Raw genomic sequence first — 19,021 nt, 5'->3', positions numbered from 1 at the left:
CATATCGGACCCAATCCAAATCGAGTTATTATTGATCACTAGTAGAGTCTTCTGCTCTTTTTATGATGATCCTTCCATGTGGGAGGAATTATTTTTGTAAATAAGAAAAAAATTTATGTTATTTACAACAATATTTATTTAATTTAAATTTATTTTTACATGTTATTTTTAATTTCTAACTGTTGATAATTTATCACGCCGTAAAAAATTTAATGGTGGCCTTTCACTTATTTGTGTTCATTTATTTTATTTGAAAAATTTAAGTGTTGGGGTTTTGTCCATGACCCATGGGTAAACCATACCCAACCCATAATGAAATGATTTTCTATATAAAACCCACATCTAACCTATTTTCATGATTTACCCAACCCAAACCATTTAATTTAGTTTGGGTTTGGGTAAATCCATGGGTTGTGGGTTTATGCCCACCCCTAGTTATGATATTAAACGTAATACTGTGTACGAGTCATCATCAACTCATCCTCAAGCATCGGATAATTGCTAAACAGTGACAAAGCGTTTCGCCTCCATTTGTAATTCATCCCTCTTTTAAAGAAAAACAACTACTGTAGATGGAGCGTGACGAATCATTTCTTAGGTCCACTAGCTTTTCCCTTTCTGCTGCTCCCGCTGCGCCGCTTATGGTACGTTAAAGTTTTTTTTTTTTTTTCCTTCTCTCTTTTTAGGATATGTTTAGTCGAAAGAAAGGGAAGGAGAGAAGAAGAGGAGAAAAAAGAAAAAACGAAAAAAATATAAGATAAAGAAATAAATTTTATATTAAACTAAATAATGAAATTGAGATCAACTATTTTTTTCCTCCGGTCTCTTTTTATTTATTCTTATCCTTTCATTTCATTTCTTTCAACTAAACATGGGGTTAGGGTTTTTGTAAGTTGATGTTATTATTGAGGTTTTTACAAATGGTTATGGATTAGCTCTTCAAGATAACGGTATGGAGTGAGGCTTGGGACATGGTTGTGAGTGCAAATCTCTTCATTTTAGGGACGGGGAAAAAAAATTTCGGTTTAAGATGTTTTTCCTTTTAAAATTAGACATATATAATACATTATCGAGTTAAACCATGTTGATGGATTTGGGTATAAATGTGATTTTTATTTGTTTATTTGTAAAATTACTTTGAGAGAAGTGAAATTTAGTAAAACATAATTGAGATTCCAGGAAATAAGAGATAAAGATTTCGGTTTTACAAATTAAGTGGAGTCCCTCCTCACTCTCCATGTGTATTGAGAGAGAGAGTATTTTAATGTGTATTATGAGAGAGAGTGTTCACAATTTGATAAAGGAAACACATAATCTTTTTACATAAACTCTAATTGAAGGGTCCTTATAATTAATACATGTATTACCAAACAAAAAGTAAAGCAAAGATTACACGTGTTATGACATGAGACTGGGGGCTATCCAAGTAAAATATTTTAGAAGAATGTGCACAATATGATGGGAAATTTACAAAACAAGCCAAAAAAAGAAGGCATTTTTCAACTTTAACCCCTCAAATTTTTTTCTTTCAACATTAGCCAAATCACCAAATTGTGGACGAAATTACCCTCCTCATTCTCACGTTTCCCTCAAGCAAATTCCTTCCCCTCTCACCAAAATCTCATCACCGAAAGTTCTATAGATTGTCGGCGGCGGCGTACATCGGCAGCGGAGGAAGTTGTTGGCACTTGAAAGAAGCTAAATCACGTTGAAAATCTTCGGAGATCTCCAAAATCAAAGAAAAAAATTGAAAACTCTAGGTGAGTTGTTATTGCCGTTTTTCTTGTTGTTGTTGTTGCTGTTGTTGTTTGGGATGTTGTTGTTGTTTGGGTTGTTGTTGTTGTTTGGGATGTTGTTGTTGTTTGGGTTGTTGTTGTTGTTTGGGATGTTGTTGTTGTTTGGGTTGTTGTTGTTGTTTGGGATGTTGTTGTTGTTTGGGTTGTTGTTGTTGTTTGGGATGTTGTTGTTGTTGGTGTTGTTTTAATGGCGGTGGTGGGTGAGATGCATGTGGGAAAGGGAAGAGAAGAGAAAGGGGGGAAGCCAACTCGCTCCCGCGCGCAGCGCGCATCTCGCGTGCGACATGCGCATGTCGCGCGCACGAGGTGCGCACGCCGCGCGCACGTGGTGCGCACGCCGTGCGCATCTCGTGTGCGACGCAGCGCATGTCGCACGCGAGATGCGCGCTGCACGCCCATCTCGCGCGCGCGAGGTGCGCACGCCTCGCGCATCTCGCGTGCGACAGGCGCATGTCGCGTGCGTGAGGTGCGAACACCGCGCGCGACATGCGCATGTCGCACGCAAGATGGGCGCGACACGCCCATCTCGCGCGCGTGAGGTGCGCACGCCGCGCGCATCTCGTGTGCGACAGGCGCTGCGTCGCACGCGAGATGCGCACGTTGCGCCCATCTCGCGCGCGAGGGCGCGGCCTCGCTCGAGCGAGTTGCGCTAGGCTCGCGCGAGGGAAGCCAAGCGCGCGCAGGTTGAGTGCAGGCAAGCAGCTCGCGCGAGCTTGGCTTCCCTCGCGCGAGCCTGTCGCACCAAGAGGCAGTGCGCAATGTTGCCTTAATTTTTATTTCTTTTGTTCATAATTTTTTAATGTGTGATACTTTTAACTTGTACCAGATAAATGGGCAAATCAAAATTAGCATTGCATAACCCACCCGGACCGATTAAAGAACCGGGAATGATGAAGATACCTTATGTTGATCACTTCCCTGGGCGTATCACGAGTATGTGCAAATTAGATGTCGTTGTTAATGCCATCCGGGAAAAATTAACAAGGCAACAGTTGAAGCTATTCAAAGACGATATATTTGGGCATTTCCTACAGTGCCGGAGCTATCCGTTCAGTGGCGTGATTGTGCACAATATATTGCTTCGGCAAGTGTCACATGGCGATGGAAATGACAAAGATGAGTTATGGTTTCAAGTTGGCGACCATTTGATACGGCTATCGATTGGAGAGTGGTGCCTAGTAACGGGACTTTGCTATGGCGAAAAAGTATTCCTGACGAAGCATAAAACAAATCATAGGTTACTTAATAAGTACTTTGGAGGCAGGATTCGCGATATAAATCTTGGCCAGTTCGAAGAAATATTTATGAAATTACGCTTCAAGACTATGAATGACACCGATGCGCTAAAAATTGCCATGTTTTACTTTGCTGATAGAGTGCTACACGGAAGAAAGGATCATTGTCAAATCAATTTCAATTTACTTAATGAGGTAGATGATATAAATCATTTTCGAAGTATTCCGTGGGGTCGTTTGTCATGGGAAACAATATATAAAAGCATTGATAATGTATTGAACGGCAAAGCCAAAAATTTAAGAAGGCAAGCGCAGAAAATCCATTGCATAGAATTGAGAAATACAACTTTTACGGCTTTACGTCAGCAGTGCATGTGAGTGAAGAAGTTTTTTTTATAACTTAGTTTTGTTATAATAAATATTTAATGACACGTTTTTTTACTTCATATCTTTCCTTGTTGAAGGCATGGATTTTTGAAGCGATCGAAGGACTACCATTAGAGTGGGTGGAGAAAATTAAGAGGAAGGGTGCTCGGATCGTGCAATGGAAGCCTGTGGCTTCTTCAAATATTAACTTCGGCGAAGTGTATTCATACCTGAACGAGCATCTTGTAAGTCATTTATATGTATGTCTGTATATAAGTATTACATAATATATGGTTATACTAATTGGAAATTTGGTAATCTTTACGACAGGATGGCACCATTTTCCAAACCCTGAAACCGGATGCAAAGGAGAGAGCCACAAATTATTGGAAGAGTGTCGAGGATTACGTGCCATATTTGCCAAGTTGGGTCCGTAATGTGGGTATCATCTATAGTATCATTGAAAACCAGATGCAAAGTCATTTATATGTTTGTTTTTTTAGTATTTACTGTTTTCTGTTTTACTTGGTGCAGCACCAGCCTTCAATCAATGCGCCATCCAGTACAAGGCCAAACGAGGTGGATCCTGACCCCACGAGCCCAATAGGACTGGAGCAGAGTCCTGTTGAGGATGCCGGTGCTGCCAACGACCATTATGAATCCGCACATGATTCAGATGACAGAAATGAGCCAGAGGTAACTTCTGTCGTCCTGAACATTTACAATGCACATATACCTATCCGACATTTTGTCATTACTTTCTTATTTGCGTAAATTGTAGGCAAGGACTAAGTTCCGCAATGATTATTTCGTTGGACGACTGGATAAAATAGAGTCTTCCATTCACGAGTTGAGGTCGGAACTTCAGACTGGACACAGTTCCATTAACGAACTGAGGTCAGAACTTATGGCGGAACGCAGAGAAGCACAACAATATAGAGCAGCGGTCATGGGATTTATGGCTTCGTTTGGCGCGGGTGCTTCAAAGGGCGCGTACGGTGATTCTCCGTTTGGCCCCGCGCCCTCGGTGAGCAAGTTTCGTATGTTTTCATTATGTTATTATGATTTCAAACCCGAACTTATGTTAATATGTTCATCTCCTCGAAACAACAGGCCCCAGATTGCTATGGTCCGAACGTTGATGCTGGCTATGGTACGCATACTGATGCTGGTAATGACGACGAGCACACCCCTATGTCCTTGTACAGTCTACATGGGGACATATGTGATGACAGTGTACAGATATTCACGGAGGCACCTCCCGGCGTTAGTAAGTTTGGGCGTCCGTATCGACCGTCGTATATATTTGGCAGTCCTTACTTCATTCCTCCTTTCAAGAGAGTTAGGAATGTCAGGCCTCTACCCGCACTCAACATTACGGACTATGAAATTGATGAAAGATCGAGTGTGGATATGAATCCACTTAGGGGACTAGAAGACTCAAGACTATGTGAGGAGTTTGATCAGTGGTTTGCTGGCAACATTTCCGTGGATTGGCCCGTCCAACAGTCTCGAAATTTCTTTGAAATACTTATGGGCAATGCTTCGATGGGGTGGCTTGGTGACGAGGTAAGCGTGTTTAATGGTCAGTACATTACAATACACAATAATATTTCTGCTGGCATGGATATTGATATAAATTTACTTGGTATAATCCATTCACAGCATATTCACACGTATTACCGCTTGATCAGCGAGAAGCAACGGCGGTTTCCAAATGCACTACCACAACGCGTCACGCATACAGATACATACTTTTGGGCATGTTTTCAAATTTTATAATCATTAATTATAATTTCGATGTTTTAAATATCTCGAAATGTTATTAATTTTCTACTCATCGTGTAATAGGTGTTCCTAAAGCAATTATGGAACAATGGTAGTTGTGATGTCAATTCATTACAATATGGCAACAACTTGAGCAGTTATATGGATGGGCGGGAAGATCTCATGTCCAAACCGTTTACGGATGTCGATATGGTAAAAATTGTCACTCAATCTTATGGTAATTGTGTATAAAATATACTAATTTACCAATTTATTTATGTAGATATTCATCCCTGTGAATTTGGGCGACGATCATTGGGTACTAGCTCGAGCGGACCTTCGCGCGAGGAGGATGCGGATTTACGACTCGTTGGTTACCTTTCGCGAGGACAAAACATATTTGCGTAAATTCAAACCTCTTCAGGTCGTCTTCCCTCAATGGCTTCAAGATGTTGGATTCTACAACATTCGATCTGAGCTGCAGAGTGCCGACCCTTGGAAAGTAAGAATCGTTAAGGATGTGCCCCAACAATCACCTGGAAGTGGTGATTGCGGTGTATTTATGTTGATGTTTACAATGTATTTGATGTTCGGGCTAAAATTTGATTTTGATAGTAGCCACGGGCATTACTTCAGGAAGAAAATTGCTGTAGATATATTCACGGGCGATATTGCCTTGTAAGTGGTTGTATTGTATTAAGACTTGATGTATGGATGTAGATTGTTTTTCTAATAGATATAAACTTTTGATATATTCATATATTTAGCTATAAGTAATTATTGATCAACTTTAGTACTCATTATGCAAATGAACATAACATAATATACCTCATTACATATAATTGTAATATAAATTATAATAAGAGTTCATAATCCATAATTAGTTACAACGACACAGTCAGTTTGGATTCGACACAATGGGATTTTTACATCTCTTGCGGTTATGACCTGGTTGGTTGCATCGACCACATCTCACAGTTCTTCGGTTAACATCCTCACCGATAGAAGGAATTCTTAACTCTGGACGACGACCAGGTGGTGGTGCTTCGATCGGTGGGTTAACTCTGATTTCCTGAATTTCTTCTGGAATGTCCCAATCTGTCATGTCCCCAACCGGCTCTACTGGCTCTGCATATGCCATGACCAATGAATCTTTAGAGTAATAATCAGAGCAAAGACTTATGTAATCCACACGGACGATCAGACAAGCAGCAATTGCATGCGCACAAACAAGCTGATCGAGTTGGAATACTCTACAGGAGCAAGTTTTTTCATGAATGTCAACTATCCCTTCCTTCATACCACCACCCAAAACATGAAATCGATGCTGAGACACTGGCCGAACGGTCATTCTTTCGGCCAAAATTCTCCTTTCGCCGACTATCTCATCTGTCCACGTCGTTAGACGAGTGCTCATCGATTCAGTGACAATTTTCCTATCATAAAACCATTGCTGTAATGTTTTTTTAAAGTGATCAACAAGATGAGTAACATGAAATTTTTGTGGTTCCCTCATTAAAGAATTCACACTTTCTGCAATGTTGGTGGTAAGTATGTTGTATCTCCTACCTTTAAATTCGGACCTTGCCCAATTACACGTGCCCACATTATTCTCTAAGTAATCAGCCGCGGCCGAGTGGAGCATCCACAACCCTTCAAGTTGTCTTTTAAATTCTTCGTGTCCATATGCCTTTGCTGCATTAATAAAAGCTGGCTCGAATTGATCCCAAATAGCTTTGGACATCCTGAATTTAGACTTAATGTTGCCTTTGACATGGTAAAAACAAACTCCATGACTAGTAGTGTGAAATGCTTTTAAAACGGCTCGCTTGATGGCAGTGCATCGATCAGAGATAAATACTAACTCTGGCCTATCGCCAATCACTCCGTGTAACTTCGTCATAAACCATTCCCAAGCATCATTGTTTTCTGAATCCATGACCCCAATAGCTAACGGATACAGTTGATTATTACCATCCAGACATATTACTACAAACATGCTTCCATGATATAGCCCCTTCAAATGAGTGCCATCTACAGTGATCACAGGCCTTATGTACTGTGTGAAGCCCTTAATGGAAGATCCAAGCGCAATAAAGTAGTATAATAAATTATCATCTCCATCCCGCTGGAGGTGTGTCACTGTGCCCTCATTCGCTTTGGTCAAAACGTGAGAGTATTTGGGAAGTAAGTTGTATGACTCTGCAGGGTTCCCTCGTACTATTTCAAGACCGACTTCTTTAGCCCGATATGCTTGCTGATATGTTAACTGGACCCCGTATTCTTGCTGCATGTCTGCTCTAATGTCATTCGGCGTGTATATCCGTTTATCCTGAATAAATTTATCCGCGATAAGATGGCCAACAACCCGACTCCTAACTTGGCAGAGGCCACTAGGCAAAACCTCATTAGAGCACGTATGAACATTGTCAACTCTTCTCACTACCCAAGGAACATTATGCTCATCCGAACCTCTTGTTGGGCGAAGACGCCAATTACATGATTCCAAAGAACAATGAGCCTCAAAGCGTGTCGTTGTGGACCGTGCAATCTTGAAATCAAACTTTTCCTGCAAGGCCACTTTGCGCAATTCCAGTATTAACTCATTCTTCTCAACGAATAATTTTCCCACACCAATGTCCGCAGAATTACAGCTTCTAACTAAGTCTGGAGCAACCAAGTTTGAAGGCAAAACTAGAGCAAGACTCACCAGGGGATCAACTGTTGTCCTCCTCCTCGAACGGGCCATCGGAGGAATAAGTCGATTCTCTCTATTATTAACAGGAATATCATACTGATGTTCATCCTCATCATTGATACGAATATCGGAATGACCAGTGTCCCTATCATCAACTTCAGTATTGGAGTTCATGCCTTGCACATTATCAGCTTCTGTGTTGTTGGTGTTATAACCAGGATCATCATAACTGCGGAACTCATTATTTTGAAATGGAGAGTAATGTTGCCCTAACGATGTCCCTAATGGTAACACATTATCTTCAACATCCGCTATCATAATGCCATTATCATCAATAGTGTCATTGTTTTCGTTGACTGGTGAGTAATGTTGTTGGAATGACATTTGTTGTGGTAACACCTCTTCCTCAATATCAGGGACAGACTCGTTTGCTCTAAACGAACTTTCACTTTCCACAAGTGGCTCAGGATTTTTGGCCGGAACTCGAGGATGTGTGGTGACAAATATAGGGATGCATCCATAATTGACCACATCAGAGGTCATGTGCAGCACAACATTAACCATTTCATCATTAAATATATCCATAGGTAGTGAACATGCACGATACATTGTGTTATTAGATCTCAAAATTGTCTTCATCGACAAACTATATTCAATAGAATTTATCTGTAAAACTTCATACACCCTTGCCATAAATTGCTCAAACGTACAATCTTTCCGAACTAAAAATGCTGTATTCTTCGCATTTACGTACTCCGTACGGCCATCTGCTAATGTCTCCCACCAACTGTCATAACATAATTGAAGTACAACGGAATCCATTAAACCTAAAAAAAAACAAAAGAGATAAGATTTCACGTTACAAAACCTAGTAAAAATGAATATGCAGTACATTTATGTGGATGAAATGAAGTATACAATTTTTGATTTACTTCGTCTCATCGTAAGCTTCGAAATGATATATTATACGCCTAAAACGGACACATGTAGTCCAAGTTATTACTTTCGGAAAATAACTTAAATTTAGTGAGACAGGCAGTGGGACAAGTGCCTGTCTCACATAAAACCAGCAAATTTATGTGAGACAGGCGCCTGTCCCACTTGCCTGTCTCACATAAAACCAGTGGTAACAAGTGAGACATGCGCCTGTCCCACTTGCCTGTCTCACATAAAACCAGTGGTAACAAGTGAGACAGGCGCCTGTCCCACTTGCCTGTCTCACATAAAACCAGTGGTAACAAGTGAGACAGGCGCCTGTCTCACACACCTGTCCCACTTGCCTGTCGCACATATTTTGGTGAGACAGGCAAGTGAGACAGGTGCCTGTCTCACATAAAACCATTAGATTTATGTGAGACAGGTGCCTGTCTCACTTGTTCTGGGCTTCTGTTTTACTCGATTTTTCAGGGGTTTCAATGATTGATTTTCATTTCTCAACTCAAACTAACTACTTTAACAAGTCACATTGTTTTGTTAATGAAAAATAACAACATTTGCAATAAAAACTCACTTCAATTTCGAACTCAAATGATAAAATCAATAGATTAAAAGTTTAGGTTATGGTAAGAGTATAAACTAACCTTAAGAAGCTCTCCAATTGATAATTATATCTTCAATTATGTAATACTTGTTTGATGAAATTTGCTAATTTATTGAGAGTAATGGAGTTTGTTGAGTGATGAAATTTGTTAAGTTGAAAAGGGAAAAGTGGTGGAAGTGCTGGAATTGATAAGGGAAAGTGGCATGCCTTTGTAAATTTGATGAAAATGATGAGGATAATGTAGTCCAAAAATAGGGTGTTTGACTAGTTATGATAGAAAAAAGTTTGAGGGGTTAAAGTTAAAAAATACCTAATTTTTTTAGCTATTTTTGTAAATTTCTCCAATATGATAAAGATACACATAGTATTTTTTAGTGAACTCTAATTTAAGGGCACTCATAATTAGTACATGTGTTGCCAAACAGAAAAGCAAATAAAGATTACACGTGTCAAGACATATTACTAGCGACTATCCAAGTAAAATATTTTTTAAAATTACACATACATATGAATACACATATTTTTTTATATAAACTCTAACCGAAGGGGCTCATATAGTTTGATTTTAGGAATCCTCGTCCCCCATTCGATGCATGCGCATAGTATGATTCTTCGCCGAAAACATATTTCACACGGTAGCCTCATTTATGTCAGCTGCATTATGTTGTTGGATCACAAGCACAGATGCCAAAATGCCGTGGTCTGATGAAGCCAGAATGTTTCCGATTGGTCCCAAACCCACATTTTCAGGCTGATGGTCTGCAAGTTCTGCTTCTGCAGTTGATGGGAACCTTCCTTTCCCAGCTACAACAAGCTCATATTCCCGGCTTTGCCCTATCTTTAGCACTTCGTTTTTCACGGTGCCCATCACCTTCTCTTCATACTCCACTGACCCATCGCACTTCCTCATGAAGTCGTCCACCGCAGCCTCATCCGGGCTAATGCCATTCTCTGTACTTATGTCTGATGTTGCCCTTTCAGCAATGCCGCCCGTTGCCGCCTCACTAGCTTGGTGGACGAACCTTACGAAAGTCACCTTAACACCTGAATTTTCCGCCATCCTTCCACCTAAATCCAGAGCTCTGCGATCATCTGGTCCCCCCAAGAACACAATGCATACCCTTTTCGGCACGGTAGCAGCTGGTTCTGCCACAGTCAGATGAGCCCCACAACCGAATCCACGGTCCACAAGCACAGCCACCGAGCATGGTGCATTCAGTAGCACCGTCCGATTGACCTCTCTCCAGCCGTGGCTAACACTATCTATCTCCTCTTCACCCTCTCCTCTCCGTTGTTTATGGAAGGGTAAGACGATCATTGCCACCCTCTTCTCCTCCGCGACATGAAAGATATCCTCATGCATGGTTGACAGCGCCGAGATTGCTGTTGAATGACGAACAGTGACTCTTCGCAGCTGGTTGTATGCTTCTAATGAGGCAACAATTTGATCATGTGACATGCCAGCTCGGCGGAACCGATTAACGAATGGAAGGCCATTCTTTCGAGTTTTTTGAACCGTAAGGATGGAAGACGAGCGATCAGTGAGTTCAACAAGTCGCATGACATAAAGTTTGAGTGTCGATCCCTCGGTAGTCCTGATTAATTCCGTGAGGTTGATGAGTGCAGGCACATTTTCAGGACCATGTACGCATGCTTGGATTTTAAATTCATCCTTTGGGTTCTTGGCAGAAGGCGATTGTCGCTCTAATCCTTGTTGATTTTGAGGAGTGAGTCGACGCAAGGGTTTGTAGATGGCCATGACCATTGGAGTTGTCATGAAAGTTGTGAAGAGCGCCATCAGGACCAAAATTGCAAACATCTCGTCGTTTAAAACCTGCAAGTCAAGCAAATGCAGTCACCTTAATTAAAATTTCCTGCCTTTAAATTCATTATTGATTCTTTATGTTCATCACCTTCGTTAGCACGCCTTTGGCATTTTACCTAAGCTTTAAATAAATATATATCTTCGTTACGGTTATTCTAGAAATCTATTTATTTTGTTTTCTCATCAAACTCCAAATGCAAGTTCTCCCTCTCCGATTATTATATTTTATTTCTATTAAAGAGGGATGAAGATAAAATAACGTGAAATTCTATAATATTTTTAATGTATTATAATTAATTGATGTATGCATATCATGTGTATTTAAATTTAATATAACCACAGTTTACATGATAATTTTTTAAACTAAATGTACACATATCATAACATTATTTAATTATTGCATAATTGATATGATACTTCTAATATATTCTAAAATTTTTTAGCTATTGATGACCTCGACTTTCACTACTATAAAATAATGTAAACTTCAATCAGTGAATGGCTGACTATTGAATCTGTAGCTTAATAGTAATGATGAAACTGACAGGAAACCGAAAGAATAATAATATAATGAGCCACAATATAAAGCAAATCTCAGCTGTCATAATGAAGATGAGCATCCCATGATATCCAAATCAGAATATGTGCGCTGGCATTATTTTTTACCTGCCCCAAATGTTTTGGCATTTTGTGCCGTGAATCCAAATGTTCTGACTCGCCGCATCATGCACTCTAAACCGTTAGTTTGGCCGTTAACTCAATCAATAAAAGGAAAATTCAGAAGTTCATGTGTTAAATTATTTGAAAAAAGTTTTGTCATTAATTTCTCTCTCTCTCCCTCTTTTTTTTTTTTTTTTTTTCAAATTCTCTTCCTTATGTTTGAAATTTAGAATTGATCTGATTTTGATTTTGGCAAAAAGAGAATTGGAGTCGCTCGCGCTATAGTCTTGTGGTAAGTGTGGAATAAAAGGAGTAAGGCGTATTTTTGTTACTTATAATAGTTCTATTAAAAATAACTTCTGAATTAAAGGAAATGAGAGCGGAGTGCAACGAGTAAAACATCAGGGTGCATGATAGAATATATCAAATCATTTGGGAGAGGTAAAATATTAACAAATGTTCATAGATAGATTCGAATGAGCAAACTTCACCGGCCATCTTTAACTGTGTAGAAATAATTTTGATATCCTAACTCTTGATTACCCCTTGTTAACTTAATATACAAACACTTGGCAGTGCTGCTACAACTACTACTATTATTATTATATGTAATTAGGCTCTAGCAGTAATATTATTGTGTTTATTTAAACTCTCAAAAGGAACTTATGTTATAATTGTGTCTATCTAGACTTTGAAGGTGCTATCATTGTATTTGTCAAAAAAAAAAAAAAATAATGCTAAGTTATAAAATTGAGATGTCAAATTTGCATCTGTCCCTAAGAGCTTCTTCAAATAGTTTCTATTTGCTGGATATCCGTTTCTGAATTTTAGGTAGGAGCTAAAAAATTAATTTAAGATTTTGTCCACTACTCTTCTTTTTAAATAAATAAAATATAAAAGAATATACAAAATACATATATTGAATGATGAGTTATAAACTAACGAAAGAAACATATTGTTAGTTAACCTTTCATGTCATCATTAATATGATAATCATAACATCAAACACATTAAATATCACATGCATCATTTTTTATATAAATTTTGTATTCTAAGTACAAACATTACTATGTATTTAAATCAAACAATCTAATTTTTTTTTTCACTCACAAATAAGCAGATTTAAAGAATAATAGAATAGTAAGGACAATGAGTTGTTATAAACAAATTTAGTGTTAAAAAATGAGTAGGTAGCTATTTCCTTTGAAAATTTAAAAAAAAAAATTAGCAAGATATATGCCAAGAAATTTACCTTAAAACTCCCTAAAGAAAAATAAGTGATAAAAAGTAATAGAAGGGAAGAACAGAAACTCACCTTCTTCTCCCTGCCAATGTTAAGAACAATGAGCTCCACCAAGCCCTTAGTATTCATCAAAACTCCAAGCGCTAAAGACTCTCTCACTGGAATCATACACAGCAGTGCCATTACAAAAGTTCCCAAAATCTTCCCAGCACACGCCGTTGATATAACCAAAACCAATAGCCCCCAAGCCTCGACGCCCCGGATCTTCGCCACGTCAGTTTTTAGCCCGCTTGATGCAAAGTAAAGCGGCAGGAGCAAACCTGACACAAAATCCTGAATCTTCTTCATTAGTCTCACCACAAAGTCGCCACCTTTTGGAATCGTCAGCCCGAAAACGAAAGCACCAAATATTGCATGGATCCCTATGAGGTCAGTTAAAAATCCTGACACCATAACACCAACTAGAGTTAAGCAAATGTACGCATCATCAACTAAATCGTTATCAGATGAGCATTGGCGGGCAACCCAGTCCATAATAGGACGTACAACAATTAGCATGAAAGCTACAAAGGCAACTCCGGAAATGAGAACCCAGATGGATATTAATGAGCTCGGATGATGGGATTCTGTACCAGAGGCTTTGCCGGCCAGGGAAACGGCTAGGGCTAAAAGAATCCATGCAGCAATGTCGTTGAAGGCAGCTGCTGCCATGGCGGTTTGACCCACTTGGGTGGTTAAGAGTTTGAGGTCAGCTAAAATGCGGGCGAGTACAGGGAAAGCTGTGATGGAAAGAGAGACGCCTATAAAGATGATGAATTGGCCATAGCCTACTTTGCTCTCTCCGTCGACGGCTTTTTGGAGAAATAAAGAGACTCCAGCTCCGAGGAGGAAGGGCAGTGTGATTCCCGCAAGTGCTATTTTAAAAGCCCTTTTGCCGTTCTGGCGGATTGAGCTCAAGTCGAGCTCAAGGCCTACGAGGAAAAGAAAGAAGAGTAGGCCAATGCTGGCTACTGATTCAAGTATGGGAGTGCTCCATGAAGGAAACATTAGGTGCAAATATTCTTTGTTTCTTCCTAGAGCTGATGGGCCAAGCAAAATTCCACCCTAAAAAAAAAAAAAAGAACAAATCAAGAACACAAAAATAATATATGACTGAAAATCCCAGTCCAAATTTTAGATCGAGAACTCTCTAAAACAAAAGAAAATCTTTTGTACATCGGATATATATGCAACCAACCTATAAATAATATGACTATTAACTTACATATCTGTTAGCCTTTTAATGTAAAGGCACACATAATATATTGTTATTGGGTAGTAGTAAAAGTTGATGCGGTATTTTAATGAAGCTTATAAGATTTTCTTAAACTTCTAACAATTTAGCAAATTTTAAGTTTTCCAGTAATTGTTTGTACAAAGAGTTATTGATCCGATGTCTGCAAGTAGAAATACTCTATATGATGACGACTATTATGATGAATGGAGAACGAAACGTACAAGAATTTCAGCAATGACTTTGGGTTGTCTAAGGGGTTTAATCAGAAAGGCAAGACAGTGGCTGGTGAGTAGAACTAAAGCGGTTTGTATGATCAGTAATGGGAAGGCGAAATTGAGAGGATTATCGCCTTGCCATGCACCGTCTGATGAGGTATTGATGCTAGTTATGTTGGGAGGCAACATGATTGCTTACAACCTGGATTTTGTTTTTGAAGGTTAAATGAAGGAAATGTCTAGGGATTTATAGAGGAAAGGTTTGGTGGTGTCTTGCCATAATTTTGGTAATTTTTCTTTTCTAAATGGACTCCACTTTTAGTGGATATCTTTATTTAAAGAGCCATTATGTAATATGATATTATTTTTGCAAGCGCATACATATATGTATATTATTTGATTAAACCCCAAGAGCTATCTAATAAATTTAAACAAGTTTCTTAATCATCTTTTTGGGAGGCACTTAGTGCTTCCATGCATCAAAGTCAAACTCGAATCTGTGCTCTGTACATGCGAACAAAAACTGATCCACAGAAATGCAAGATAATTGCTTCTTCCACAATGGATTCATAAATCTTCAGTATTTAATTTGATCATAAACAGTTTATTTGAATTAATTTTAAGGAAAAAAACATGCATGGATGAGATTGCAGGCAAGGTCTCAAGTGTCAAATTTAAGTTGGCTGAAGCAAACTTTGCGGTCATGATTACGGAAGGTATCAATGTTAATGCTCTAATATTGGCGAATGAAGAATGGTGCTCTAGTTATTCGGAGGGAGGCTTAAACAATGCAACAGTTCAAATCAATATTGCATTGGAGAATTTTGTTTAAAGACTTTTTGAAATGAAATTATAAGATTATATATTTGTGGTTATATACAAGTAGCCATTATTCCCAAAAAAGAGATATTTAACTAAAGCAATTTGTCTTTCAGGGCTTGAAATCAATTTGATACGAATATTATATTATTCAAAGAATTTTGGGATTCTAAATTAATTTTATTGATGAAACCCATCCTGTTTTTAGCTTCGTTGTGTGAGATACAGATCGACGAATAAATTGCTTTCAGTACTAAGATCTTGGAAATGATTTAATTAAGGAGCAATTTTATTATGTTAAAATCAAGCTACGATTCTTTGTTATGTTGATCATAATAGAATATGTCACTTCATGTGATTAACTCCTCTTTATGCATACGCTCCTTTAGAATTTATTCTTCTTTGGGAATGCATTCAAATTCTTCTTAATGGGATGTTTGTTTCACTTTTGAATGTGCGAATCGCCAGGCTAATCGATATACATGTATGCTAAGAAGGTAATAAAAGAAGAAACAATGACTTGACTGTACTAGAAGAAGCTATTGAAACCATCAGAAATCAAGCTCTGATACTATATTAAGATTTATAAAATTCTTTGTAATCTGAACAAATTTTGTGTGGGAAATAATTAAAGTTTTATGAAGTTAACTGCCTCTAATTAGCAACTTGCTGGGTAATTAGCCCAAAAAAAAAAGAAAAAAAGAAAAAAAACTGCTTAGTTAGCTTCCATGTCATCAAGACTAAATAACTACCTTAATATCTACCCTTGAGCGAAGAGTCTTGGCAGAATATTGAGCTTGAATCCGAGGTATATATGCAAACTATCAAAAGAGAGAGGCTTGGTAAGGATATCTAGCAAATTGATCATGACTGGACACATGCTGAACTACAAGTTCCTTGCGTTCTAGGTGTTTTCTAACAAAATGAATATCAAATTCAATGTGTTTAGTTCTCGAATGATAACGAGAACCTCTTCTCTTTGATAATCAAATTGAGAAAAGGAGCATGGAATAATAATTAAACTTAAGATGTTGCCAATGCAAGAGCCCTATACTCTGATCCAGCTTTTGAATTAGAGACTATTTGCTGCCCTTTGAGGATCAGGACACCAAATTATTGTCCAGATAACACAAGTCTCCTACTAATTATCTATCATCAAGATCAAGATCCCAGTCAAGCAAATGAGAATGTTGTAATAGGTGTGAAAGATCCAGCTGTGTTGAAAAATTGAACACCACAATTTATTGTGCACTGCAGATACCTCAGCACTCTTACAAGAAATTGACTGAACTTGTCAATAGAGAAAGTCAATAATTCAGATCTTGTTAATATAATATAGGTTAAATTTTAGATTATCACTTTATGAATTGGTTATTTTAAAATTATCTCCTTATTTTTTTTAAAATTTCAAGTTATCTCTATTTTTGTTTAAAAGATGAGGAAAAAAATGGAGGTGGGTTGATGAAATTCTTTTGTCTTTTCAATACAAATGGAGGTAAATTAAAATTTCTAAAAGTAAGAGAGGTGATTTAAAAATTATCAACTTACAAAGGAATAATTTGAAATTAATTAACCCTATAATATATTGCAAAGATCCCATTATCTTCATTACGAAGATGGATTCTCAAAAGCTTCTCCTTAGATGAATTCTCAAAAGCTTCACCTTTTATCTTTGACCAACTTCTTTGTACTTTTCCAATAATAATAATGAAACAAAAAAAGAAAAGAAAAGAAAGCTAGCTTCTTTCTGCTACTCACAGTGCAAGACATCCTCTGCTATCTATCGGCTTAGCTTTATTTGCCTATAAACTTTGTTACGCAAATTCATGGAAGAGTAATGCTATACTTTCCAATGACCCAACTTCATAATCCTAAGTAAAATGACATCTATTTTTTGGAGGATGGGATGAAGTAATAAATAATTTTATAAATATAAATTAAACTTTTATTTATTCAACTTTGTGATTATATCTTTAATTTCAACTATAAAACAATTTCATTTCTCATTGAAGCTAGGTTGGTAGAAAAAATTAAATCCCGATTGAGATTCAATACAAATTTTCAAAAATTAATTTGAAATCGGTCGGAATTTGAGACAAATTTGATTCTAATTATTATTTAGGAGGGGATTCGAGATATTTAAAAATCCTATAAGGATCTTGAATGTCCCAATTGTCCCGACTATTATTTTAATTCTTAATTAATAATAGATAAGATTGGAATAATGGAAAAGAAAAACATTTGGAGATCAAAGAGACAACATCACATTACACATTATAATTAACATGCATTCCACTTTCTTTTAGTAACTTTCTTTTAGAAGTAGAATTACTATTCTAATTACTATATTCTAACTCACTATAAGAAGATTCGAATCCTTTTGTCTCAGATCGGGTAGAATAAAATTTTCAATTTCCTTTTAAATAATCAGGTCCAAGTCCAAGAGGTTCACTACTTTGCAATCACTTTTAAAGTTTAATTGAACTAAGCAAATGAAAAAAAAATAGTTTAACTAAACAAGTGAAAAACAAAATTGGTTGGTAATTCACACATTAAATTTAGGGTTATTTACACCTAACCCCCAAATCTTTCAACATTTTCCACTGCGCACCCAAATTTTTTGACATTTTTCACCGCGCACCCAATTCCGTTAATTTGACCGTTATTTTTAACGGAACTATTTGAAAGTTAATGAAATGTCTGAAATACCCCTTATCTTAAATTAGAAAAGAATTAAATGAGATAAAATGTTAATCCAATAATTAATATTTACATTAAAATTTCTTAATTAAAAATAATTAATAATAATTCCATCAATTAACTTATTAAATAAATTTAATTTATCATTATCAAATAATATTTAGGGTATGAACTTCCAAAATTGCTCTTTGACTGTTGGAATAAACGGTCAAATTAACGGATTTGAGTGTGGATTGAGTATTGTTGAAATATTTGGGTGCGCGGTGGAATATATTGAAATATTTGGAGGCAGGACGGAATTAACCCTTAAATTTAGATACTTAATGGATAAAATTGGAACAATCCAAATTTCAATCAAGATTTAAAATTTCAATCGATTGGGGCTCGGAACAAATTTTGGTCTTGATTTACTATTTGTGATGGGAGTGAAATCGGTTAATCCCGATCACCAACCCTACCGAAAACCAACTTAGCCAAGGAATGGTATGCTATTATCGGGTCGGTCTGTTAAGGATAGGCCCAGCTGTACCATGAAGCCCGGCACGGCCCATGAGTTGTGGGCAATGCCAACCCAGCCTGCAATGTGGGCTATGCCTGTGCCAGCTCGGAGGCCTCAACTTCAATTTAAAAAATAATTTTTTTGTTAAGGCTAGAACATGAGAATTCAAGCTAACTAATTTGCTCAGACCCATTAGGCCAATCAAACTTTAAAATTAAACGTCTAATAACGATATTTAAAGATAACTGAACGAGGGTGCTTTCAACGCAAATAAAAAATAAATCCAATTTTAATTTTGCTTTGACAAATTACTATTAGGTTTAGAATTACTAAATTTAATTACAATTTAAATAAGTCAACAACAATAGTAAATATTTATGTT

The 19,021-nt window shown here is 37.5% G+C and overlaps 4 protein-coding genes across 4 annotated transcripts; 3 read left to right on the top strand and 1 right to left on the bottom strand.

The window, feature by feature from the left end:
- The first annotated feature begins 2,626 nt into the window (after positions 1-2,626).
- On the top strand, positions 2,627-3,655 carry LOC127903040 (uncharacterized). The gene is made up of 2 exons (XM_052443598.1): positions 2,627-3,405; positions 3,496-3,655. Exons 1-2 carry the CDS (start codon positions 2,627-2,629, stop codon positions 3,530-3,532), a joined length of 816 nt encoding a protein of 271 aa, XP_052299558.1. The 3' UTR covers positions 3,533-3,655.
- Positions 3,656-3,659: 4 nt separating this feature from the next.
- Positions 3,660-5,254, top strand: LOC127903106 (uncharacterized). Its single transcript, XM_052443771.1, has 6 exons — positions 3,660-3,665; positions 3,728-3,835; positions 3,932-4,093; positions 4,179-4,424; positions 4,511-4,966; positions 5,063-5,254. Exons 1-6 carry the CDS (start codon positions 3,660-3,662, stop codon positions 5,177-5,179), a joined length of 1,095 nt encoding a protein of 364 aa, XP_052299731.1. The 3' UTR covers positions 5,180-5,254.
- LOC127903037 (uncharacterized) lies at positions 5,255-5,846 on the top strand. Its single transcript, XM_052443586.1, has 2 exons — positions 5,255-5,377; positions 5,448-5,846. Exons 1-2 carry the CDS (start codon positions 5,327-5,329, stop codon positions 5,844-5,846), a joined length of 450 nt encoding a protein of 149 aa, XP_052299546.1. The 5' UTR covers positions 5,255-5,326.
- A 3,903-nt stretch (positions 5,847-9,749) lies between these two features.
- LOC102631476 (cation/H(+) antiporter 20-like) lies at positions 9,750-14,878 on the bottom strand. The gene is made up of 3 exons (XM_006480720.4): positions 14,628-14,878; positions 13,203-14,234; positions 9,750-11,236 (listed from the first exon to the last, which is right to left on the bottom strand). The coding sequence occupies exons 1-3, from the start codon at positions 14,808-14,810 to the stop codon at positions 10,031-10,033; spliced, it is 2,421 nt and encodes an 806-aa protein (XP_006480783.1). The 5' UTR covers positions 14,811-14,878; the 3' UTR covers positions 9,750-10,030.
- Positions 14,879-19,021: the final 4,143 nt, after the last annotated feature.

This window comes from Citrus sinensis, chromosome 6, assembly GCF_022201045.2.
Source record: "Citrus sinensis cultivar Valencia sweet orange chromosome 6, DVS_A1.0, whole genome shotgun sequence".
Lineage (NCBI taxonomy): Eukaryota > Viridiplantae > Streptophyta > Magnoliopsida > Sapindales > Rutaceae > Citrus > Citrus sinensis.
Note: the sequence above shows the minus strand (reverse complement) of the source record. Positions and strands in the feature narration are given on the sequence as shown.